Source organism: Siniperca chuatsi, linkage group LG6 (assembly GCF_020085105.1).
Source record: "Siniperca chuatsi isolate FFG_IHB_CAS linkage group LG6, ASM2008510v1, whole genome shotgun sequence".
NCBI lineage: Eukaryota > Metazoa > Chordata > Actinopteri > Centrarchiformes > Sinipercidae > Siniperca > Siniperca chuatsi.
In genome coordinates, this window is record NC_058047.1 from 17,805,971 (window position 1) to 17,831,024 (window position 25,054).

Here is a 25,054-nt window from a genome sequence, read left to right on the forward strand (position 1 = left end):
TACACTGAGAATTATCTATGCGAATGAAGAAAACAAAGAGCTACTTTTGTGGGCATTTATCAGTGAGTGAGACATGTATCACTTTCAAAATAACAATGAGGTTTGAAATGTAAGATATTACAATGACACCAGAAGGTTTTGACATTTGAACAAAAGCACACAAGGCAAAATTTTGCCTTTTTAGTGATCAACTACTTACATTTAAATCAAATAGTTTTAACATAGAACCCATCCAATTATTATTACAAATTGAAACTTTTTTTCTCATATTAAATTTGACCCATGTGTCTCAAAGGAGAACAGCTTCTGGACAGGAGAATATCCTCCACCAGGGGTAGCCACAAACACAATAATGAGAATCACAGTTCAATTCCTGAGCCATTTATGTGTCACATTTTTCATAAACTGTCCATCAAAATGTTGAGCTTTTCACTGAAATAACATCAAGCATCGAAACTAAAGTCAAACATCTTAATGAACATAAAAGTGACACAAAGTCAGAAGAGCTTTCAATTAAATGGTATATAACTTTCATAATCATACACTACACTTTCCTCTAAAACAATCAACACCAAAAAGCATAAAGCAACTGTACATTCAATTCCTCAAGGCATTCACAAACTTTCTTCACAGTACCTTTTCACAAAACGATAAAAAATCAATCAATCATTAGCTTGCAATATATTATTCCAGTCAAAATATAACCAACTGAAATAACACATTCAAGTATGACTTATAAAGCAGAAAACACAGACAGGCAGGTGAAATGGTATACTGATGTTAAGCATATTGTTATGACCAAAAGTCTTCTAATGGTCTTAAAACTACAGTTGTTTATACTTTATGAATCAGTAATTTAAAAAAAAGATCCAATACAACATTAATCAAACCTTAAAATGGAAAAAATCTGAACTTTTACTCTAGAAAAAAAAAGAAAGAAAAATTGATCATTCTCGTTTGATATTTACCTCTCCCAGGATAACTGGATAATTGAAGTAAAAGAAAAAAGAGTTTCAGAACAAGTATAACTGCAGGTATTCGTGTGAAATTTCTGTGTAGCAGTACAGTCCTGTACCCATAGTTTAAAAGCAATAGCACCAAAGAAATACAGGAAATACACACAAATATAATGTACTAAGAAAGCACTGATTGAAAAATATTCTACCAAGTCAATTTAAATGTATCAACTTCAAAATATATCAGCTTCAAAATAATAAGTAGCAAAGATTCTCCGTCACACCTCCGGTGTTTAACAGTCAAGTACATTCAAAATTTTACAATTACATTGTAAGCAAGCAAACTTAGATAACAATTATATTCAAAACTTAAATAAAGGATTCAAAACAATTCTGAGATTGTTGTATTTACATCCTGCTGATATGCTCCATTGAGTATTTTTGTGTGTAGTACTGTAGAAGCTCCATATCCAAGTCCTATTAGAGGTAGTCATAATAAGAATGACAAAAATAAGTGTTTGCAAAATAAATAATATGTATTAAGTGTTAAGTCATGCAACAGAAACAGTCAAATTATGCAGATTTACATATTCAGAAGATTGGAAAATCAGCTGGTTCACATATTGTTGCTTAATGGTGATGTTTCTCTACAATAATACTGTATATTCTAACACTGATGCTGGTAAGGAGTTTATGATGCTCTGACTGAATGGATCATAAATTATACAAATCTTTGAAAACACGATGAAGCTGAAGTTTGAGATATTGAGCTTGCCTGACATTGAATATTGTTATCAAACAGCCCCCAAATAACTGGCACTCCAGGCAAAAACACTGAATCACATTGTTGGCATAGGATGTGTAACTGTTCCCTAAACAGCATGTGTATTTATTTACTGTCATTAAACAGCCCCAGGCCTGGCTTTGTATTACCCCAAGCTCTGGCTGAGTTGACCAAGAACTATTATTTTCTAAGACTGTCCCTGCACCATTGCAAGGCCACCTTCTAGATAAAATGCTTTTGGTACATGAAGTCCTTAAGGGTGTAGCTCTTGTCTTCACATTGTGGTCTCACTGTTGCGGTGATTGAGAGAATCGTTTTCCTGGCAGATAAGCTGGTAGGGCTTCTCATTCTCCTCGATTACAGAGTTGCACACCTCAGCATCCTGACTCTGTAGCTCTCCACGGGAAAGGTGTTCCACGATGCCAGCCCCGAGCGAGTCACCCAGCACGTTGGTGGTGGTACGCAAGCGGTCCCTGGGGAGACGAGAGAGACAGAATCAGATAAGAGACAGAAAAAAGATGTACATTAAAGAAAAGACAAGGAAAACATTATTGTATATCTGCTATAAAGTCACTCACAGCTCAAAATGTATAAATGTGCCTCTAAACTCAGGCAATCTGTCACTCTGCATTATGCATCAATAACCTTTGTAGTGGTGGGACCTCTGGGCTCTCTGAAGCTTTACAATGACATTTAGGCTAGCAGACCCACAGAACAGTACACAGACCAATCCCCATCAAGCTGACATTTAGTGGGAACTCACAAGAACCAATCCACAGCAATGATAAGTGTTATGTCCTCTGTGGGCAGTCCCACCGATGTCAATACGATCACCATGGTAACCAGGCCAGCCTGAGGGATGCCTGCTGCTCCGATGCTGGCAGCAGTTGCTGTGATACTGAGTGGGCGGTAGGAGGGATGGAGAAGAGAGTGAAGACATTTAATAAAGGGAAACAAACAAACAGCACATGTGCACTCCCGGTGGGAGTAGTAGAGTGATAAAAGCACATGAGGAATTATAAATTTATGTAAATGAACTTCGAGCTGGTCACAGTGCTATATTTTCTATAAACTGCAAAAAGTTGTGCATGTTATCAAAGAGGATTATATCATAAAGACAGTTTTAGTATAATACGGTGAATATATGTAAGAAAATGTATACCCTGAAATGTACACATTAGAACACTTGCTCTGTTAATAAAAAGGCTGACCAGGTGAATCATGGTGTGAATAAACTAATAAGCTTCTGGAGTAAGGTGGTAACAAAGATGACGCACAGAATTCATGTGGAAGAACATTTTTGTACACAAACTGTGCAGTAAGAGCAAACTGAGAAAGGTGTTGCTAAAAATCCAGACCCTCCTCCACAAAAATACAGTTGTATAGGTCGTGTGTGCAAGCAGTTTATTACAACCCAGATTAACATTTATTGTTAGGCGGGACCTCTGGTGGCCGTAGTAATTATAACGGGAGAAAAGGAGGAAGTCAGGTAAAATGAAGAGCGACAAAGTTCACGTGTGGAGGAGGTCGGAGTGGACGGATGGATAAAACACAGGACTTTCTCCCAGGCGACCGCTGACCATATCCTGTGTGAAACCAAAATTCAGCATTGACTTATTTTAAGTTACGAACGTAAGTTAAGTGACATAAGTTACTTATTTTAGCCCAAACCATGATCTAAACCTAACCAAGTAGTTTTGATGCTTAAACCTAACCAAACTGCAACCATTTCACAATGTTAACCACATGTTTATGTCTTTGTCATGATGACGACTGTCCGGTATGCCTAGTACTCTCCAACGGTCACATATGTAGTTCTGGGAGTCACTGGCCAACGGCCTATTCTGTCATTATGAGAACGTGTTGCAATAATCAGTAGACTGCAGGAGTCTGTACACAGTTTAAACATAAGGGGCACGTTCAATCTGAAAACAGTGTGCACCTTTTTGCTACAGTTTCCGGGTTGAACGATATGTTTCCTCCAAACGATGTAAAACGTGTGCAACGGTTTGAGTTAGTTTTCTCTCGTTTGGTGGGTGTGTCACAGGTGTTACCCAATCGGCAGCTATGTGTAGGCCTATATAAACCCTGCCCCACAGTTTCCACATACCAAGTATCTCGACTGGGCTGTTCTCTGCTATTCTGGGCGGCAAGGGCAGTGACTGTAACATCGAGCATATTTTGTAGTATTTAACCCATATTTAAACCGATTTCATCAAGCTCAGAAGATTCTGCCAAAAGAACGCAAATAATGTCCTTCTCGGCTGCCGTAGCTGCAACGCTTGCGTAAAGGGGTGTTTTTGCTTGTTTTCCTATGGTACGGCGTGCCTGGCGTGTGCTCCTCTCTTGCTTTGCGTTTTTCCAGCGCATAAAAGTTTAAATATTCTCATCTTTTCAGCAAAAGGCACAATGCTCGTCAATGTCAAGCTTGGCCCCAGCAGCCAATCAAATCAAGCAAGAGGTGGGCTTTACTACTTTATTTCTGTTGCTTGAGCAGCCAGGTGACTGTGAGAGAGCTACAGAGCAGGGCTGCACCAGCCCCGCTCCTCAGGCACTCCAGCTGTTTTGCCGTTTTTGAAGCGGCTGCGTCTGTAGCGGTGCGTCTCTGGTCTCTCTCTCGTGTGATCGCCCCTTAACACAACAGGGTATTCAATGCACCACCGTTTCTGTTGAAATAAACGTTTTACATTTTGTCGGGGCTGAACATGCTTCTGTTAATTGTTTTGGTTTCTCCAGCCAAGGTTTGTCTTACCAGTAGACAAAGGTTGTCTTAAAAAATACCTCCCTTTCAAAACAGTAAGTTACAACATGTTTTACAATAATAAAACAAAACAAAAAGATCAATAAAGGATACACATTTTCCCCTCTGCTGTTGCACTCATAGCTGAGACCATTTAGTACTACAAACCTGTAACCTCTGGACACTTCTGTGCCTGTTGATATGAGTTCCTGAGCCTGAACTACCTGGCAGCAAGAACAGTCAAGAACACAGTTAATATAAACTTAATCTGCATTAAGTAAATGTACTAAATGAAAAACGATAAAATCTGTCTTGATTGTCACACCTGAGTTTGTCACCATGGAACACTAGTTTTTGTACTTCACTCATCCCAAACAAAAAAGGATGACATGTGGGGCCCCATGCCTCTAGCATCTACAGTATTTGTGTATATGGTGTAAAGTAGGGTTACCTGATGGTGAGAATCTGGCCAAAGTTAAGGTCCATGTCATTGACTTGAGCAATAAAGATGGCTGCCACAGCCTCGTAGAGGGCGGTGCCATCCATGTTGATGGTGGCACCCACAGGGAGGACAAAACGTGTCACTCGTTTATCCACACGGTTGTTCTCCTCCAGACAGCGGAAGGTGATGGGCAGGGTAGCAGAGCTGCAGTATGCAGGGACAAAGAGATGTAGCGTCATGAACTGCAACCAGGCATCAGACATCTAAATTATAATATGATATGGTCAAGTTATATCGTCACCTTTTCTTCATGATATGTATCCCCGCAATCAATACATATCAAGACATATAAAACCTATCCACACACACACACACACACACACACACACACACACACACACACACACACACACACGCTGGATGGGACACAGACATTAAGGGACAAACATCTGGTGTCACGGACACCAGTATCTGAGCAGGACAGAGGATGAGATTTACCTAGATGAGGTTCCCAAAGCAGTGATGAGTGCCTGCAGCAGGCCACCAATGAAGCTGTAGGGATTCTTCCTGGTCACCAGGAAGTAGAGCAGTGGCAGGACAAAGAGGCCGTGGATGAGGAGACCCACAATGACCGACACGGTGTACATCCCCAGCTGGCCGCCCACCTCTGCCAGATTCTTCATCTCCACAATCTTCCCTGCAATCAGGAACAGGATCCCCACTGGAGCATACCTGAGAGGTGAGATGATTGTGCATGAGGAAGAGAGAGAGACAAACACATGTTAAGCACATGTTAAAGTGGGTTTCTGTAACCAACTTAGGCTTTAAGAATAAGAGCTATACAATTTCTTTATGAATGTCTGTGAATCTACAGTTTATGACTTTAAGGTTTAGCATTTAGGAACTGTAATTGTTATAAACCATCTTTAGCAATAAACATACATTACTCTCTGATTTTTAGTCTTAAGCTCCCAAGCAACCTGTTCCCCCTTTTTATTTCCCCCTAAGTAGCTTTAAGTGGAAAAGCAATCAATTTTAATTTAACTCTGTCTAGTATGTAGACAGTATCATCTACAGGACATTCTTTTATCAGCTTGTTCAAACTCTTTGCTGAATCTATATAATGTTGACAATGTTTGAAATATTCCAAACCAAGAACCTTTATGGCTGCACCTTCCCATCAAATTAAAATATTATACTTGTCTACTTGTATTTGGTATCTTTGGAAACTTTGGGATATCCACTGGAGTTTAAAATAAAAGTTCTGTGGTTTTGAAAATGTTTGGCTGCACAGCCTAAGTTTGTAATGACTGACTCACCAGCTAGTCATGAGGTCAGGTCAAGTCTTTATTAATATTGCACATTTCATAATTAGAGAACAAAATGTGTCTTAACAGACAAGGAATTTAAACTGCATATAAAATTTCTACACCAAATCACAGGAAAACTAAAAATAGAAATCAAGACCATATGGAGTTAGTTAGATGTGTCTTTACTGACCAGATGATGATGGACACCAGCCTCATGATGGCTTCATTCAGGCAGTCAAAGAAGTCCCTGAGGGCCTGGCCCTGCTGCTTCATGTTGCCAATGACCAGACCGAAGCACATGGAGAAAACCACCAAACCCAGAGCGTTCACTCCGGCAGAGGAGCCGGACACAGGGACAGTCTCCTCCACTGTCTCCTGTCATAATAAGTGTAAGGAAACATTATATGAATGTTTCATTTCCTGCTGAGGTGCTTGTAAAAGGAGAAGGCAAACACTCACTGGATTAATGGAGCACCAGTGGGTGGATAAGGACAACTATTTTTCATCCCAACTAGATCTGTATACATGAATATGAATCAAGTCTGAAATCGCCATGTATTTGTTTTCCCCAGAGGAGATGTCTGCCACTGCCACCCACCTGTATGGATTGCAGCACCCTGCTGAGGTTCACGCTCAAGTTCGACTGTGTCACGTTGAGAGAGTCGGTGAGGTTCATGGTCACTGTCACGTTCCTTGTGTGCACAATCTTCTTGTACACAGTTTTATACTGCAAGCATGACAATTAAACCAAAACATTGCATTTATTGTGTTTAAGTTTCTGACAGTAAATTACGAGGCAATAAATGTGATTTCACAGTGATATAATTTTATTTTTTACAAGCTTTTTTTGTATTTGATGTATTCTCTTTTCTTTATTCTCTCTTTAGGTGTAGAGATGGATGATGGGGGTTGTGCTATAATATGAAATGTATATGTTTTCTGTTTCTAAAAATGAAAATAAAATATGTTAAATGAAATAATATTAACATTATATGACTGACGGGAGAAGACAGCCTTACCTGCTTGAAACAAGCCTCTACCAGATTGGGAGGAAACATGTTCCTGGGATAAAAAGAAGAAATTATTATATATGTGCTCATATAAAACAACACCACATGAGTCACAGCAGGTTGTACATTTTGTAATACTACAATATGTTAATCAATAACCATGTGATAATCTTAAAGAGTAATCCTTCAGACTTAGTCTGTTTGATCAGATACAATGACTGAATGGTTGTGTGCATTTCCACACTCACTATTCCTACTAGTTTTTTATGTCTGAATGTCCTCATATGTATATATAGCCTTTGAAGGGATAGTTCAACATTTTGGGAAACACACTTATTCACTTTCTTTTCGAGAGTTAGATGAGAAGACTGATACCACACTCTCATATGTGTCCATTAAATATGAAGCTACAGCCAGCAGCCAGTTAGCTTAGCTTAGCACAAAGACTGGAAACGGGGGGAAACAGCTAGCCTGACTGTGCCCAAATGTTAAACTGCCTTCCAGCATCTCTAAAGCTCACTACTTAACATGGTGTATCTTGTGTCTTTTATTCCATACAAAATCAAAGTGTATTACGTGTGGTTTGTGGTGTTATGTGCCAGACTATTTCTTGGCCCCTGCTAAGCTAAGCTAACTGGCTACTGGCTGTAGCGTAGATATGATAGTAGTATCCATCTTCTCATCTGACTCTCGGCATTTCCTAAAATGTCAGACTATACCTTTAAATGTGGATGATGTAACTGTGTGCGGACACACTCAAAACAGCTGATACAGTAACAACACCTGTCAGTCAAGTCAAGCAGAGTTTCTAAGCTGTTACCTGATGAGATCCAGGAAAGCATCAGCAGCCTGAACTGGTTCTATGTTTCCACTGTTGGCCACAGGACTCTCCCTGCTGCCTTTTCCCGGCCGGATGATTATCACAATGACAATGCCGATGAACACAGCAATCAGGGTGGTCACCATGTAGTAGACCACTGCACGCACACCCATCTTACCTGACGCTTTGCTGTCCAAGGAGGAAATACCTGAGACAGAGGAAATTAATTTGAGAACTCAATCTGTTTCCAGCAAGTTCAGATCTTGTTATCAATATTTTTTAAATTGACTCTGATATAACTGGCCAAGAAATAATGAAGCACTTTGGGTTTTTTTCTCCATTAAATGATAATAATAACTTGGTCCCAGATGTCAATTATCATACTCAAATTACACTTTGGTGTCAGTTACGGTTAGGGATGACTACAGAAAATTACAATTCGAAACTGTTTCCCAGTTAGTAGCAGGGCACTGCTCCGTCCAGAAAAAGCTGGACTTTTCAAAGTACACATTTAGCCTATTTTTCTTTTAATATACAGCATCACATCGCATAATTTTCCCCTGTAAAAGTTATTTTTTTCCTTATCTGAATTGAGGGTCTAAGGATAGAGGGTGTCATGTTGTACAGATTGTAAAGCCCCTTGAGGCAAATTTGTGATTAGTGATATTGGGCTATATAAATAAAACTAACAATTGAATGGATCACATGCTGGTCACACTGGCACATGATTTCTGGATGCAGAAGTTCAAAATGTATAATTATTTCTTGCTGTGATTGGAGCTGTCGATATTTAAAGTAACATTCCTTCACCTTTCCCATTTTAGGGTCTGACCAGTAATCTACTGAAACATGCTGGGAACATTAAGTGTGTTTGTTCCTCTGTGCTCGTTTAAAGCCAACCTGTGACCAGACTGGAGACGATGAGAGGCAGCACCAGCATCTGTAGCATTCTCATTAGTAGCTCCCCAGGAAAGGCAAAGTACTTGATCTCCCTCAGGGACAGGTTGTGGGGGCGTAGAGCAAATCCTAGGATTACACCTGAACAAATTTGTACACACACATACACACAAAAGCACAAATGTACATAAAGTCAACTGACTGCAGAGAAAACAGTGTTTAACCTCCACTAGGTTTCCCTCTCCACTCACCCAGAGCGACAGCGGCAACAGTAAACAGAACGAACAGGTTCTTCTTGAGGAAACCTTTGACGCTGTTCCTACTGATGGAGCTCATCCTTTCTTTCATGCTGCTGGCTCTCCGCTCCATGGCCCTGCGTAGGCGCCTCCTCAAGTCTCCTCTCTCTGGCAGGGGGGGTTTGTCTGCGTCCTCGTTTAGGAAAAGACTAGCACTAGTGGGGGGCTTCTCGTTCATAATCAGCTCCAGCACCTGGTCCAGGAGGCAGGTCTCGTGGGAAACTAAGCCGGAAGAGGAGGACGCAGGGAGAAATAATTGGTCACATATTTCGTTGTTTTCATGTGAAGTTTTGGCAGGAATAGTAGGCTGGATGACATTTTGATGATACTGACCAACAGGCAGAAAGCATCAGCTCCCAAAAACAGATGATGGAAAATTGCTGAGTGTAAACAGGAAGTCACATCAAATGAACCAGGGCTGCTGATTTTAAGCAATTATTTAAGATTGAAAATCAAAACCAAGCCCTGACACAGTAATTACTTAATACAGTATGTGGTGACAGATACATGCTGGGTTATCATGCTGAAATGAAATTGTCCAACTTTTTGTAAATGCCCAGAAAGTGAATACCACCTTTTTCATATAAATTGCTTCAATCTAGTGGTAAAACGATAAATAGATGGACAAACATTAATTGACAACAATTTGGATAAATCATTATTAAGCAAAAATGGCAACATTCACCGGTGCCAGCTTCTCAAATGTGAGGATTTGTTGCTTTTGTATGTTTCATATCATTGTACATTAAATTTATTTGGGGTTTGGGACTGTTCATTGGACAAAATAATCAACAGATTAATCAAAAATTGGAATTGTGAGCCAGAAATGGAGCGAAAATTCAACTTTCTACTGTAATAAAAATATATCATTAAAGTACTTGATATTAGATGTACCGAAGTATCAAAAGTAAAAGCACTTGTTCATGACCTCATAGTGTACAATACTGATTGACTGTCTGAGTTGTTAAGATTATAAACAAACACTTGTACAAATGTGTAACAAAACAGAATATATATAGAGATTAGCGCTCTTGTTGGTCCTTTATAACTGACGAGGTTAATGTAAACAGAGAACATGTTAAACTTTAAATTACACTGCGTGACCTTGAATATAAGCAAGACACAAGTGTAGTTCTGGTTCCCTAGTTACACGACTAAAGCTGTATTAACTGCCTTTTTTGTACTTTAGCGAGTAAGTAAATAACTGTGTTTCTAAACCTTTACTGTGATAATTTTTTAAATAAGTTTAAATAGATAAGAGCTGTAACAACACTGTAAAAGTTCAAAACATTGAGTTTCTGTAGACTTACCGTGTTTCCCTCTGCGAAACAACACAAAGCAGTCTGTGTGTAGCATGTGGCTGCTGATCTCACTTCTCCTTATCTATCTAGGCTACAATGTTTTCTCTGAATCACCCTCTGCAAACAGACGTTTGAAGCCCTGTGCCTAAAGAACAATATAGTAAACAGCCAGCCTCTTCCTCTGCTTGTCCTTTACATCCAATATAGTCACGCTGAGCTCCAACACATTTATATTTTCCCCTGGATAATCCAAGCCCATTGTTTAGCTCGGTGTCAGATGCAAAATAATCAGCTCTCACGCAGCACTGTTCGCACTTACTGCCTATGAGCGTGTGTGTGTAAGTGAAGCACAAGAGGAAACATCTGATTAAAATGTGCAATACAGTCACAATGTTTTACAACAAGTCTGAAGGACTGAAGAGAGTGATGATGATCCTATTTCTGAGCTCTGAATGGATGAAAGTGGATGAAAAGGCAGATTAAATCATACACTTCTCCATTACCAGTTTCTACAGCTCTACTTTAGCATTGAAATGGACTCCCACTTATGACAACAAAATGTAATGTCGTGCTCTGTGCATGTTCAGTGCAAATCAGTGTCACAGAACCCATTAAAGAACACAATGAAGGAACAATGAAGCCTTAATGAAGGAATTAAAGTGTGAATCAGCTGCTAAACATAAAGACGCCGCTGTGCTTGTACATATCAGGAGGTCAGCTTAAAGATATATAATTTAAGTGATTATAACTTAAAGTATATAGCCAGAGCACATTCTCTGCATCTAAGAAATATTTCTGCTACACTGGTGTTACTGCACTTCTAATGTATATTAAATAAGTAAGTAAACATATGCTTGAGAAGTTATAATTAAAAAAAACATTGTTACGGGAATTTTGTTTGGATTATGAAATCTTTAGGATTATTTCATCCTTAAATAGGATTATTGGTCAGGTGTAATGGGAAAATGAACAGAAACACTCCTCGAATTTTCTGTTTCAAAGGATATATATATAAAAGGCTTATTTTATTCACAGCCTGAGTAAACAGCTGCAGTTTTAACTGTCCATTTACCGTATTACTCTGTTTTATAATGTTTGTCACCGAGTTACATTTGAGCAGCTGTGACCCCAGTGCCATGCCAAAGCGGCAACCTGACTTCCAGTCTGAAGCCACCAACTCCGCCTCAAACTGCTCAGTCCTGGTCAGGCTGCCGGCAGCACTCTTCTGTCTGACAACACAAACATCCACCAGTGGATTGAGGACATTTATAAACATTGAGCTAACAGCAAGCAAATGAGGGTCTATAATAGTAATGGAAAGCTTCAGTAACTCTGAGATGGTCAACTGGCACTTTTTTAATACAGATAACAAAACAATATCTTACCATTAAATCCAAAACCACTGCAGCACTCAACACTTACAAATATTTTAAAATTGAACTCAGTGTGATCAGTATTGTTGGTAGAGGGGCAGACTGACATATTAAAACATACTAGCACACAGGAATCTCATCTCAAGCTGTTATATACACATTTTTAAATCTGTATTACAGTCTATCATATGTTTCTTTATCTGCACCACTGTCTCAGACATAACTTATAAGTATCTCAGACATCACTTATCACTTGATTTATGTTATGCACAAAGCATTTTCTCACTGATCCCATGAAACTAGAAGTGTTCCTTCTTCAGAGAGGGTAAATATTTAAATTCTGCCATAAATGTGCTACAATCTCCATAATCTGTCCTGGTAAATTCTAACATCCAGTATTCGCAACATAATCACACATAATATAGAGTTAAGCTTTGCAAACTTCAATAAGCTGCTCACTGGTTACTCACCACTCATGGTTTTGAGTCTGTGTCAAACAGTCCAATCAAAGTCAGGTAACACTCTCAGCTTCTCAGCTGTTGACAGACAGTCAGGACGGTGTGTGTGAGAGAGTCCAGAGCTGAGCGGCACAATGACAGGACGTCTCACTGCTCTGCTCTCATATGCGGACCGACATGAAAAGGCCTGACCTTCTCACAGCTCCACACACACACATGCGCACATGCACTCTGAACAGCCAACCATTTGCAGCCCATGACAAGTCCATCAAAGTCAAATCCATCCATCTGACTCTGGACCCTCAACAAAATTTCTTTACAGATCCACTTCCCTGAACACTTTTTCACAGAACTCTGTTCATGTGATAGCACACCAAACAACATTTTGTACAACATGACATGGTAATGTACTCAACAAAACATCCAGACCAAAATCTTTGGATTTTAAGTGGCACTCCACCAATTTTACAAATGAAAATCAGTTTACTCATCATGACGACTACCACTCTGTGTAATGTCTTCTGAACAGAAGTTGTAGGATTGGAGCTTGAGCCATATTTGAGACTAAAGGTTGATTTATGGTTGTGTGTTAAAGGATTAAGATGCATGCATAGGCTCTGAAGCTAAACACGCCTTAGCTGATGTGTGCCTCCTCTTTTTCTTTTTTTTATTTAAATTTTCAACATACATGAATAAAAATCCCACATAACCGATATCATATACAGACATCCAATCAAACAATTCCATAAAGCAAGCAATCGAAGAAGCAAACAAACACATAAATGAAGCAAAAAAACAATACACATGCAACAAAAACACACACAAAGAAAATAAATAGGGGGGTTTGACATGCACCTCCTCAAATATGTAGTTACAAGTTGGGGCTACAGCAGCTACAGCGATATCATGTGTGGGCTGCAACAGCTGTGAATGAAACAACGTTAACACAGCAACTGCACAGGAGTAGTTTCCTTCTCAGAAATGAGAAAATGAGAAATAAAAGTTACCAGGATGTACAGTAACTCCAGTTGTATAAGTACCTGTGTAGCCCAATGTTACTCTAAAAGTGAAGTGAAACTTTTACTGTGTTCAATGTAATTAAGCCAGGACACGGTCCGATCACATACGGTACATCTGTCTGGGGTTTTGGTGGTGTTCTCAACTGGTGAACTGAACTAATCCCGGAGCAGAATGGCACTAAAGTAGTATTTCTTTTTATTTATATTATCAAGCAATGCAATAGTATAGTTTTTCGCTGACAAGCTGTAAAGGTACTTTAAACAAAACGGAGGAAAAGCGAAATGTCACAGTCAATGACTTTGTGACAATTAGCTTGTGGACATCTTTCAGGAAATGAACGGCTTAGTCTAGTGGAACAGGAGAAAATACTGTCCAATCACACCTGAGTATGTAAATGACGTCAAGGCTAAACTCGCCTGCAAGCTTCACAGGTCTCTGGAGGCAAAGAGGGAGATGTGAGAACAGGGGTGAAAGTCAAGATATCTCAGAAAGCGCTGCACTGATTTTGAAAAATCATTTTTAAATCTCCATCTCACAAGTCCCTCAACTTTATGATAGTGCAACACTAAATTACTGATATATCCCTTTAATTTGTCGTCAGTTTAGCTGTTTATCACAACCCAGTAAGCATCACAATGACCATGATTCCATGATAGATCGATCGATAGATAGATAGATAGATAGATAGATAGATACATAGATACATAGATAGATAGATACATAGATAGATAGATAGATAGATCAGAACATTAAATGAACAGCTTTCCTTACAAATGCATGTTTTCTTTCTTGTAATTCTCTTGTGAAAAATCAGCTATAGGCTACAAAAGAAACAGAAAAGATCAAGTCAGATGTTTCCTCTCTGCCTTTAGATCCTTCCGTCTTCAACTGGTTGTCCTCACCGAAGACGCTGCAAAAACAGGCATTAAAAACTTCTCCATACAACTTTCACCCAAACCGTGTCAGACTTATCTAGAAAGTGACGCGGTGTTCTTGATGATTTATTTAAAAAAAAAAAAGACAAGCTAATTACTAATCCAATTTTACACACCTCTGCACGTCCAAAGACGCTCCTCACACCGTCATGTGGATACCTCTCTCTCCACCACGCAGCAGATAATGAACTAGCGTAGCCCACATACCGTATCTCCCCTCATCATCTTCACTGTTATCTCCCGTTTTACTATCAAGCGGCTTGTGCTGCACGGAGCCTCCGGCGGAGAGGAGCGCCTGGGAGGTCTGCGTGGGAGGAGGAGAGGTTAAGGATCCTTCAGGAGAGAAAAAATAATCAAGATAAACCACCTGCTGCCCGTCCGCAGCAATGAAGCCTGTGTGAAATACTCTCAAGCTAATAAAATGGTTTCTTACTGGAATTCATAATTAGATAAATGTCACATGTTGAAATAAATAGCCACTTTATGATGAGGTGATTAATTCCCTACATGATGGTAACAACACCCCTTTTTGCTTATCAAACACTGATTTGGGTCCTGGGAGCTTGTAGTATAAACACAACACACAGTAGTACTCATTGCTGAGGGTCTGCTCTGAACCACTCTGGGGAACTGCATGTATTTGTAACCCTTTGGCACCCAGCTGCCCAGCTTTCCACTCTCACGCCCACTCACCATGTTCACGTTCAGAAGTTGCATTGATATGCATGAAGCCTACCACACACTGGAAAAAACAGCACCATATTTGTGCTTTCTTTTTTATTACCACACAGTCATATTCAAACTGTGTATCATGTAGAGAAAATTATACCACAAGTGGAGGTTACGGGTATTATTAGTGGGTTTGCACAAACATGGAGAAGTTCTGCAGACGTCCTCAAAATGTACAGTACATTTGGAAATAATTAATAAGTCCCTGACCGAACATAACAAAAACATGAATTTTGATTTTTACAGAGTACAACTGTTCATTGAACAGAGCCAAGATACTGTAGATATTTACACTTAGATTCCCTCTTAAGTTTCTCCAAATTTAAACAAAAAATTCATGATTATATTGTGCGTCTTCTTGTTCCAAAGCTATAGCAGCTAAGATTGAAAGGTCATTCTTAACCTTAAAAACACCACAAGGTCCATTTAGTAGCTTTTCTGAGACTTTCGATTGTATCACACAATCTTCTTTAGCACATGGAGTTGCCCAGTTGTCAAATTTCCACTTGAAGAGCTTTTTGTCCATCACAGCTTACAATCTCATCACAAGTTGAGTAGCTGTTTTGAAGCTTTCGATCTTATCACATGGTCTTCTTCAGCAAATGGAATATGAACAAGTTTGAACAAGTCTTTCAAGCCAATGTGGACAAGAAGTCCTTAAAGTGCTCAGAAAAATTAAAAACTTGAACATCTGCAATTCCATGACAACTAGCAACTTCATGTGCTGAGAAAGGTCTTGTGATTTGAAGATACATTTCTGTGGTTTGAACAATGCTTCGCCACACAGCATGCGTCCAGCAGAATAATAAGTTAATGATAATAACCGCATCACACTTCTCTGCCCTTTATTAAGAGAATAAACACACACAGTCAACCTCTGCCCATACGTTTACTGAAAACTCTCAGCAAACCACTTCTCCATCCGTTTATTACACCTAACAAAGCAGATGAATCTGAGGCTGTGGACTTCCCTCTGCTTCCAATCTGGTGTAGGACCAAAGTGATAGGAGCAGATTGCATCGCCATGGCAACACAATTATCCTGCCATAACGTGGGAGGCAAGGATCATGTATGATCCATGGTTAGATAGTGTAATTATTCACCCGCCTGCAAGGAGGAACATTTATCTCTTCTTTTAGTAAGTAGAAATTGCACTCTTTTGGTGCAACATATCAACTATTTTGTTTAGTATGAGGTGATTTTTGTAGTCAGTTGTTTTTTTGTGAGTTTATAAATGGTTTGATAAGTGTATACATTAATACAATAAATAGATTTAAATAGATTCAGGTCAAACAAATTAATGAAGTCTGTCTGAGGACCATGGCAACAAAATGATGAAGAGTAACCATAATTTGTAAATGCTGATTAAATTATAGCACTAAGCACCTCCTGTAATGAAGTTGGGTGGTCATCGTTCCCACTTATATCTATCCATTAGTTACCTAGCAACATGCAGTGTGTTAATGTTGTGGTATTGGTGAGAGCAAACTCACATTGTGCGTCTGAGCACTGGCTGGGATGTTTGTGCAACCACTTTATTGTCTCATAATGTGGTATAATAGCATTATGATGCCCAGGCAAGTGGAATGGAGCATGCTTCCTTCTGTCCATGGAACAAAAATAACAGGCGCGCACGCACACACACTGACACACACACAGACACACACACACACAGTTTGCTCATCAATTATTTCTCAAAGGGGGGATATTAGCTCAGCGTTGCCCTAAATCAACCCTCTCCCATGATGTGACACAGACCAGGTGTTATTTTAAGACTTAAAAAACATTACACAGCAAGTTCAGTTCAGCTATGTTTGGCCCTCAGAAAACAGACAGTTCCTTCTTAGTACATTACATGATATACCGCTTGAAGCTAATAGCTAGTGAATGGCAATTGGATAACCCAAGCTCTCATAGCCATAGATAGCCATAGCCATAAATAATTGGAAATGTATTCTAACTGCGATTGCTTAGGAGAGAAAATGGCAAAATATGTGCATCTAAAAGTCAAAAATCAAAATTAACTGGTTCATTACATTGAAATCAAACTTTCTCACAAGCTTTTTATAACAGTGAGTCACTCTCTACCAATAGTTTTTCTAATTTTGCTGCATCATGGACTGTTAGTTTCCCCCGAGTCCTCAGTTCAAAGGCAAGTGATTGGTTCCAGGCTCACATATTTAAGAGATGAAAGTAGAGAAAGCTCTCTGTAAAGCTCTCTCAAAATGCCTCGGTAAACACAGAAAGGTCAGGGAATAGATTCTCTACTTTGAAATGTCAGCTGATTACTTTATAACAGGCAACATGAAGCTATTTGAAGGGCCTGTAAGATAAAAAAGGGCTGTGCAGTGTGGAGAGGGATAAAAATAGATCATATCAGTGCTTTATCAATAAACAGTAGTTATTTCATTTTCAGTCTTTTTATATCTGAGAAACATTCATATAGTAAACTGTATACAATCAAATGCAAAACATTTGTGCTCTGTACATGTACAAAATGTGGAGGCAGAAAGGCATAATTCAAATAGAAAATACTGCAAGTGATTTGTCTTACTTTACACTCATTACTAAATGTACCACTGTATTGAAATTATGTAAAGCAGTGGCTCCCAACTCATTAGGGTCCTAAGATGATACAAGGAATACGAAAACAAAAAGCTATATATTTCTGTTAAACAAAATCATATTTGCGTTTTTCCTGCAAAATACTAGATACCGCCACCTTGCTAGGCCTATAAAAATCCTTTAAATGAAACAATCCCAGAAGGAAATAATCACTCAACTCTTCATTATTTATGTCAACACTAAGGCCATGATCTATGATGAGGGGACACAAGTAGATATGGCTTAATTTTAAGAGCTCATAAGCAATACAGGTTGGGAACCAGTGCTGTAAAGTAATGAAAGGTTTCATTCCAAAAATGGTTTATTGAAAAAGTGTTAAATTAGTTTCATATTTTGACTCCTTAGAATACATTATGAGACATCTTTTAGGCAGACTGTACCTTTGACATTAATTTATTGTTACATAAGCACAATGCTGACTCCCTATTGCATTATTACTTTATTAGCAATAATGCTGAATAAGCAGATACCTGTTTGTTTTTTTACAGTGGATATTTCACTTTGGAATGAAAACTTAAAATTTTATAAACTACATTATTAAATAAGGTTGTTAATATTATACAAATCAAATAGTTCTATTAAACACATACAAAACACATTGTTATATATACAACTAGCATAACAAAAAAGAGCCAAGATCACCCAAAGATATAAGATTAGTATTGTAAAAACTTATTATTTCAGTACTGTAACATTTCAAAGCCAAAGTATTGTTAATGATTGGTTCTAAAGGCAGTAAATCATTGTTGTGTTGCAGAAACCATACTGGAATGGCAAAATAAAAAATAGAAACAAATAGGTATCATTAAACTTAGTGGTATAAAGTATTCATTTAAGGCTGCTGTGCACATTAATAGTTATCAAACAACATTCATTCAGTTTCGACTTGGACTTTTGGTCATTGACAAACAACTTCAAAATATTTTACAGGTTGAGACAATCTGAATGCAGCCGATTCCAGTGAAAAACTAGTGGGTTTGCTTGCATCAAAACAGCAAATTACCAACTTTCTCTTGCTGATAAAGGTGATAGTTGAGAGTGAATACATTGAAAATGATTTGACAGGTGATATCCAAAAGTATGAGACATAATTAGTGTAACTTGGAAGAAAATGTGCATTTTGAACTGTGTTACTTTAGCAGACAGACACACAGAATGACAGAAGATGTTACTTTCCCACACATGTAATAGACATCAACAAAAAATGCATCAGTAAAAATAATTAGTTTGTTACTTTGTACAGTATACTGTACCATTATAATAAAGAAAATGTAAGAAAATGACCACAAACACTGCTTTACATATTTTGATCACTTTACAGTGCCTTGGCTATTACTTTGGCATTTGATGCTGTAATTTTGACAGGAATTAACTTTTTTTTTTAATTGAAATTAGATGAAACGTTGATCATTAAAGATACAGTAAACAGTAATGAACATTCTTGATGTATCCAAACCATCAAGACAAACTTTGGTCAGCTGTAGGCGAAAAGGATCAAAGGTGTTTTTGACAAATATATGCTAAAGAAAGACTGCGACCGCTCCCAAAAAACTCCTGTCAAGCATGGACTGAGGACATTTGGCAAATATCTCCTAAGTGGGAATGAATCAAGAATGCTGTGCTATACTTTAAAATTGATGTATAGTGGAGAGATAGGCAAGCACTATTTTATGAAAGTTAAAATCTTCGATTAATTCGAGAACAGATTTAATGTATTTGAGAAAAAAGTTTTGGATTGCTCCATATTTCAGAAGGTGCAGGTGGATATGTTAGATAAGTTTGAGTGTGTATGGATCATTCACCAATGACTGATCAGAATGAGCAAGAATTGTGCAGACTCAGGCATCTGGATATGTCACCTAAAATATTAAATATTTTTGCATTGACGTAGTTATAAAGGCCACGGTGCAACCATCATTTGAATTAGTGGGAGTCTAAGTATATGAGAGTGTTCGGTCCTTGGCTATTGCATTAGTCTGTGGTTATAAGTAGTGCCACTACATTACTGTCTGGGCCCACTTCCCATAGATTGTTTGACAGCTTCTTCCAACGACTTCCTGGTTACGAGAAGCCGCACCACGTCCTCATTCTTCCTCGTTAGTCTTTTACGAGCCTGGTCGTGGGTCACCACGGTCATATCCCAGCCGTTCACCTGGGAGGAAGAAAAGAATTTTGTTTGAGAAAAGCTGTAGCCATTTTCTCACATTTCAGTTAGCACCAAGTTGATTAACAGCAGGTGAGCACCGCACCTATTGGACTCTCTAGTGTACACGTGGTGCCATCTTGTGGATCTAGACGAAAGCTCAATTTCACTACATACCTGCATTATTTTGTCTCCCATGCGCAAGTCTGCCTTCTCTGCTGGTCCTCCTGGTGTTATCCTGGTCACGTAGATGCCCTTTGGATGAAACAAACACATTCATTATTTCATATGATCACAGCTGTATAACGAAGACAGACACTTCAGAAACTTTAGCCCAAGCAGATGATAGGATGACAGTTTATTCAAGTTGCATTCAGGGAGCCAATAACTCAATGTTGTGAGCAAATACAAGCGTCTAATGCTGATTAATAGTCATGACCATAGTAATACAAGTGGCTTCTAATATCCAGCACATAAACCAACAATAATTCCTGAACTAGTACTGCAACCAACCATTTTTTCGATTAATTTGCCAATTATTTTCTTGATTATTCGATTGTTTTTGTTCAACCAACAGTCCAAATGTCAAAGATATTCAATTTACAATGACATAAAAACATAGAAAAGCAGCACACTCTCACATGTTAGAAGCTGGAACCAAATTCTTGAATTTTTGTTGATGAATGACTTAAAACAATGAATTGATTTTAAAAATTGTTAATTTTCTGTCAATCGACGAGTTGGTTTAATTGACTAATTGTCTATGTGGAACAGATACTTAAAAAGGGGTATCGACCCTGGCACAGCTCGGTGGGAAAGTTCTAGTAATGCTCATAAACATGTCTAAAGAAAAGCCTGAAAGGTTAAAAGAAGACAATATCTAAACCTGAAGCAAAGTTATTATTCCTCTGTAACAAGGTATCTGTGCCTGGCATCTGTTGGCACATTTCCATCTCTCCAGCTCACACTGTATATACAGTCAGGAGGTTAGACACGACTTTGTGTAAACCTGCAGTATTCCTTTCTATGACATCAGTTAGGCGAGTCTGGTTTGTTCCCAACCGAGGCTGCAGGTGATGTGTTCAGGCCTGTCCCTCATTTATAGCTCACCAAAGTACTGCTCAAGTACCACTGTGCTTCAACAGGACAGGGATTTGATCAGGGACAGAAGACAGGTAGGGTGTTGTATGACATAAATCAATGGGTCGCTTTGTGATGGAAATCACATCACAGATTCAACTTTATTGCTGTTTCTGGCTGATGTGAATTACACAACTACAACAGGAGTCATCAACAGAGATTTTCTGTACATTATGTTGTATATAGGACTTTGCAGCATTTCACTATTTACTACCATTTATCATCGTTGTTACTGTTTTTATGGATTGTCTCTGTTGTATTATTACTCTGTATTCTGAGTTGTCCTTGTGTATTTTTAAACCATGGATAACAAATTCAAATTAATTGAGAATTATATGATTTTGTTTAGGTAAAATATATTTGACTTGATGGGATGAATGTAAGTTTAACTTTTCACCATTTGATTTTGAATAATTGAGCACTTAACTGTCAGATATCAATAATGATAGACACACAGAGGGATGGGATGATATATGATTTTATCATAGATCGGGATAAAAAACACTCAAGATAAGTTGATCGTGGTGAATTTCCATTATCGGGATAATCGTGAATATGTTCACGAGTGACTTGAAAAGCCCAATGCCAGTTTCTGTATTTCTTAAGTCAGAGGTCAATTATATTTACTGATGAAATTGTTGATGAAATGTACCATTTGACATCATGGTAGAGAAGTTAAAAATACAGCCTGATTTAAAAAACAGAGGAATTATCATGTAAGAAAGGACACTCACACAATGTTCCTATTTTTATAATTATTTATGTATCATTTATTTATGCGGGGGGACATTATGATTTATGATTACCTTATTAAAGATTGATTGTTTGTTTTTCACTACAAAGGATGTTCAGTAAAAAAGATGTGTGTCTGATCTGTGATGCAATAAATATATTTGCTTCTTAACTAAATGTAAGGTTAGGCGATTCCAGTATGTTTTAGTGCCATTTCAAGAGTTTTGAGCATTTTTTGATGATTATCCGGACAATATCGAGAATCGCAATTATTTTAGCCAGGATAATCGTGACATAGACTTACTTTGTCCGTCTTGTGCTCAGAGAAGGGGTTCTGTCCAGGGTCCTGGTCTATCCCTCCTCCGATACTGAAGCCCAGGATCAGATTATCTCCCTGCCGCAACTTCTGGATCTCAATTCGTTGCTGTTTGACAGAAAAAAAAAACAAAAACAAAAAATCAGATCCATCTTCATAGGGCATTATCTGGCCAATTTAAAAACCCTGACACACAAAATGCATTAAATATTTGTTTAGAACTATTGTTATGCACTGACAAGTCCCTGATCAGGACAACAGTGGATACTGGCTTACTGTTAGAAATCTGAACTGCTGATCTCTCAGTGCTGCATAGCTGTGTCAATATTGTCTTTACATCAATGTCGCTGAGACAAGTTCCTGTACATTTCCTGTTCTTGTTGATGAAAGAGACTCCAGTTCTTACTGTAGAAGAACAACTGTTTTTGTTGTAATAGTCCAACTAAAAACCATCACTCCCAAACTCTCCTCAGCAGTTCCTGAAATTACTTATTTGGCTCAAATTAAATAAAAGCACAAAAATGTTTTTCAAGGAAATGTGTCACTCTGGATGTTCTTATATGGCAACTGTCATTAACCATAATTGCAACATGAGCTTAACATGTTAATTTAACATGTGCATGCACATTCATTTATATAACAGATCATGTATGTAAATCATAATGAAGTGCAACAGTTTTGAAAATACTGTGCAAAAGCAAAAACAGGAAAATGACTGTAAACAGTCAAGCTACCATCCAGTGAGGCAGTGAGCACTGATTTATCCACCACAGGAACATTTCAGCACATGACAAATGGTGGATTTCAGAGGCTGTTCCCTAGTAATTGAAGTTCACACTGGAACAGAGACTTTATTAGTGCAGCCCTGCCCTTGACACTGACAAGCAGCTGCAGGCTCACTAACCAGATGGATGGATGACTCTTAACACTCCTCAACACAAAGACTGCCTGTGTGTGTGTAGTGATGAATAACCAGACATTGACTGAGTGTTGTGGCTGATACAATGAAGTCTGAGGATGTCTGGGGCTTTGTTAACACTGAGTAAGAGTCAGTCAGTGATGACTAACATTTCTCTCTCCCAGTAAAAACAGGTTGGTAGACGTTCTATAATAATATAATAATAATAATAATAATAATAAAACTTTATTTATAGAGCACTTATCAAAACAAAGTACATAGTGCTTCACAGAGAGAGAAATAAAATACCAGAGTGAATGATAAAATACATACAAAACAATAAAATAAACAGACAGCTCAGGTAAAATCAGGATAAGCTTTCCGAAAAAGAGACTTAAAAGAAGACACTGACTCAGACAACCTAATTTCTTCGGGCAAATTGTCCCAGATCCTGTTCCTATCCAGGAATAGACAGAAGACCCCTGCCGGAAGATCTCAAACTACGTGAAGGTTCATAAGGGATTAAAAGGTCTAAAATATAATTTGGAGCCAGGCCATGAAGAGCCTTAAAAGTAATCACTAAGATCTTAAAATCAATCCAAAAACAAACATGATTTTACTAAGGAATCAAACAACATAGTGCTGCTTCAATTTATTTATCCAAGCACTTGCCAACTATAATGTTAAACATCCGTGATATACAAACGTAATAGTAATACAACGTAATACATTGATAGTGGATGCCACGCTATAAAAGTTGACCTGCATGCTTCCTTAACACTTACCTGCTCCCCGCCCAACTCCGGCCTCAAAAATACCCAGCTACCCCAGTTATATCTACCACTTCTTTGGCTTAATCATAAAGACATATTTGCTATTGTGGTAATTCCTGCAGCATTTTAAGGCAGCGTAAAAACACATTACACTTTATTTTCTGTAACTCTGCATGAAAGTCGACCAGGAAGGCCGAATCACTCCGATGGTGACACCCATATGTAAGAGTAGTTTGCTGTCAGGACATTCACATCCTTTTAATTAACAGTCAACAACAAAATGTTAGCTATATTTTTTTTTATCCCATTTTAATGCCCCATTTCCCGACGCAATGATTTAACCAGTTATTTGGTTCAATGTATTACTTCTAGCTGACATTTTGAGAATGCTATGTGGTTGCTGACGAGGTCAGATGCTTCCACAGTGTAACGTTAGCTAAAAAAAGAAAGTAATGTTGCAGTTAATAAAGCTAGCTAACGTTAGTGAGAGCACCATGGCTAACTAACATTAGCTAGTTAGTTTTGTACTGATACGTTAACGTCCGACCAGACGCTGAACAATGGAGTAACGTTACCGTTGAACGGAAAAAGCCCTAAGTTACTTGCAAACTTACCACAACGGCAGTCACCGGCTGTCCTGGGACGAAAAACATTTTGTCGCTAGGATGTTTCGGCTAAAAAACGTAGAAACTTGCAACAACTTTTGTTGTAAAAGTCACAGAAAAAGGTCTCGACTGTGGGACAACTTCCTAGATTGCTAGCTACATGAGTCACAGCGGGCTGATTCCTGGCTGGAAACAAACTGCTTCCCAGATGACGTCACTTCGCATCCCAGGTTATCGTCTCTGCGCGTTTTGTAGCACGGGGTAGCCAGGGAGGGCGGTGTTTAATGGTTTAGTGGTCAAGGGATTGTTGGTCCTCCATGTGTCCCGGGACAAGGCTGTGTGTTTCCCTTAAAAGGAACTGGCAAATAGTGACCGCCATTGTGATCCGGCATAGTCCATCCCATCTACTTGAAAGCATATTCTGAGAAATACACACCACATGCAAGGTCTTGAAGTGCCTCTTTATGTTATGAGGCGAAACAGTCGACCATGTGCAGTAATGTGAGTATCAAGAGGGTAAGGAACTCATTTTACACTAATAACTCGTTCTGATAAATTTTATGTACTTACCCCCCCACACACGCTTTTGAGCTCTTTATTTTCCAAATTACAGTCTAGTTTGTATGGAAGCCAATTACCACCAGGGGGAAAAAACAATCAAAACATTAAAAAAAGATTTAAAAATCATTAAAATAAACATTCATAACTACAACATATTCCAAAAATGAAGTTAGTAACTCCTGACTCTGAG

At 38.5% G+C, this 25,054-nt stretch overlaps 2 protein-coding genes across 6 annotated transcripts; both read right to left on the minus strand.

The window, feature by feature from the left end:
- Nucleotides 1-365: 365 nt before the first annotated feature.
- slc1a6 (solute carrier family 1 member 6) lies at nt 366-17,478 on the minus strand. 5 transcript variants are annotated; one of them, XM_044200336.1, is made up of 12 exons: nt 14,459-17,478; nt 14,179-14,317; nt 9,211-9,477; nt 8,963-9,100; nt 8,063-8,270; nt 7,252-7,294; nt 6,831-6,959; nt 6,423-6,607; nt 5,421-5,654; nt 4,932-5,126; nt 2,504-2,638; nt 366-2,213 (listed from the first exon to the last, which is right to left on the minus strand). In XM_044200336.1, the coding sequence occupies exons 3-12, from the start codon at nt 9,431-9,433 to the stop codon at nt 2,015-2,017; spliced, it is 1,689 nt and encodes a 562-aa protein (XP_044056271.1). In that variant the 5' UTR covers nt 9,434-9,477; nt 14,179-14,317; nt 14,459-17,478; the 3' UTR covers nt 366-2,014. The 5 variants fall into 5 exon arrangements, with proteins under 5 accessions (XP_044056271.1, XP_044056270.1, XP_044056269.1 ...); XM_044200335.1 differs by lacking the exon at nt 14,179-14,317; XM_044200334.1 differs by lacking the exons at nt 14,179-14,317; nt 14,459-17,478 and adding an exon at nt 12,400-14,153.
- Nucleotides 17,479-18,347: 869 nt separating this feature from the next.
- tax1bp3 (Tax1 (human T-cell leukemia virus type I) binding protein 3) lies at nt 18,348-24,496 on the minus strand. Its single transcript, XM_044200352.1, has 4 exons — nt 24,313-24,496; nt 22,016-22,135; nt 20,017-20,094; nt 18,348-19,848 (listed from the first exon to the last, which is right to left on the minus strand). Exons 1-4 carry the CDS (start codon nt 24,349-24,351, stop codon nt 19,699-19,701), a joined length of 387 nt encoding a protein of 128 aa, XP_044056287.1. The 5' UTR covers nt 24,352-24,496; the 3' UTR covers nt 18,348-19,698.
- Nucleotides 24,497-25,054: the final 558 nt, after the last annotated feature.

What these genes read in the sequence shown, in the direction of transcription:
- slc1a6 (XM_044200332.1), bottom strand. Translation starts at nt 10,611, where the DNA reads ATGCTACACACAGACTGCTTTGTGTTGTTTCGCAGAGGGAAACACG. An exon ending in TAGAGGCTTGTTTCAAGCAG is followed by an intron (nt 6,960 to 7,251) that starts GTAAGGCTGTCT and finishes TCATGCTTGCAG; the next exon opens with TATAAAACTGTGTACAAGAA. An exon ending in ATTGCTGTGGATTGGTTCTT is followed by an intron (nt 2,214 to 2,503) that starts GTGAGTTCCCAC and finishes TCGTCTCCCCAG; the next exon opens with GGACCGCTTGCGTACCACCA.
- tax1bp3 (XM_044200352.1), bottom strand. Translation starts at nt 24,351, where the DNA reads ATGTTTTTCGTCCCAGGACAGCCGGTGACTGCCGTTGTG. An exon ending in CTGAGCACAAGACGGACAAA is followed by an intron (nt 20,095 to 22,015) that starts GTAAGTCTATGT and finishes TTTCATCCAAAG; the next exon opens with GGCATCTACGTGACCAGGAT. An exon ending in TGGGAGACAAAATAATGCAG is followed by an intron (nt 19,849 to 20,016) that starts GTATGTAGTGAA and finishes TCTTCCTCCCAG; the next exon opens with GTGAACGGCTGGGATATGAC.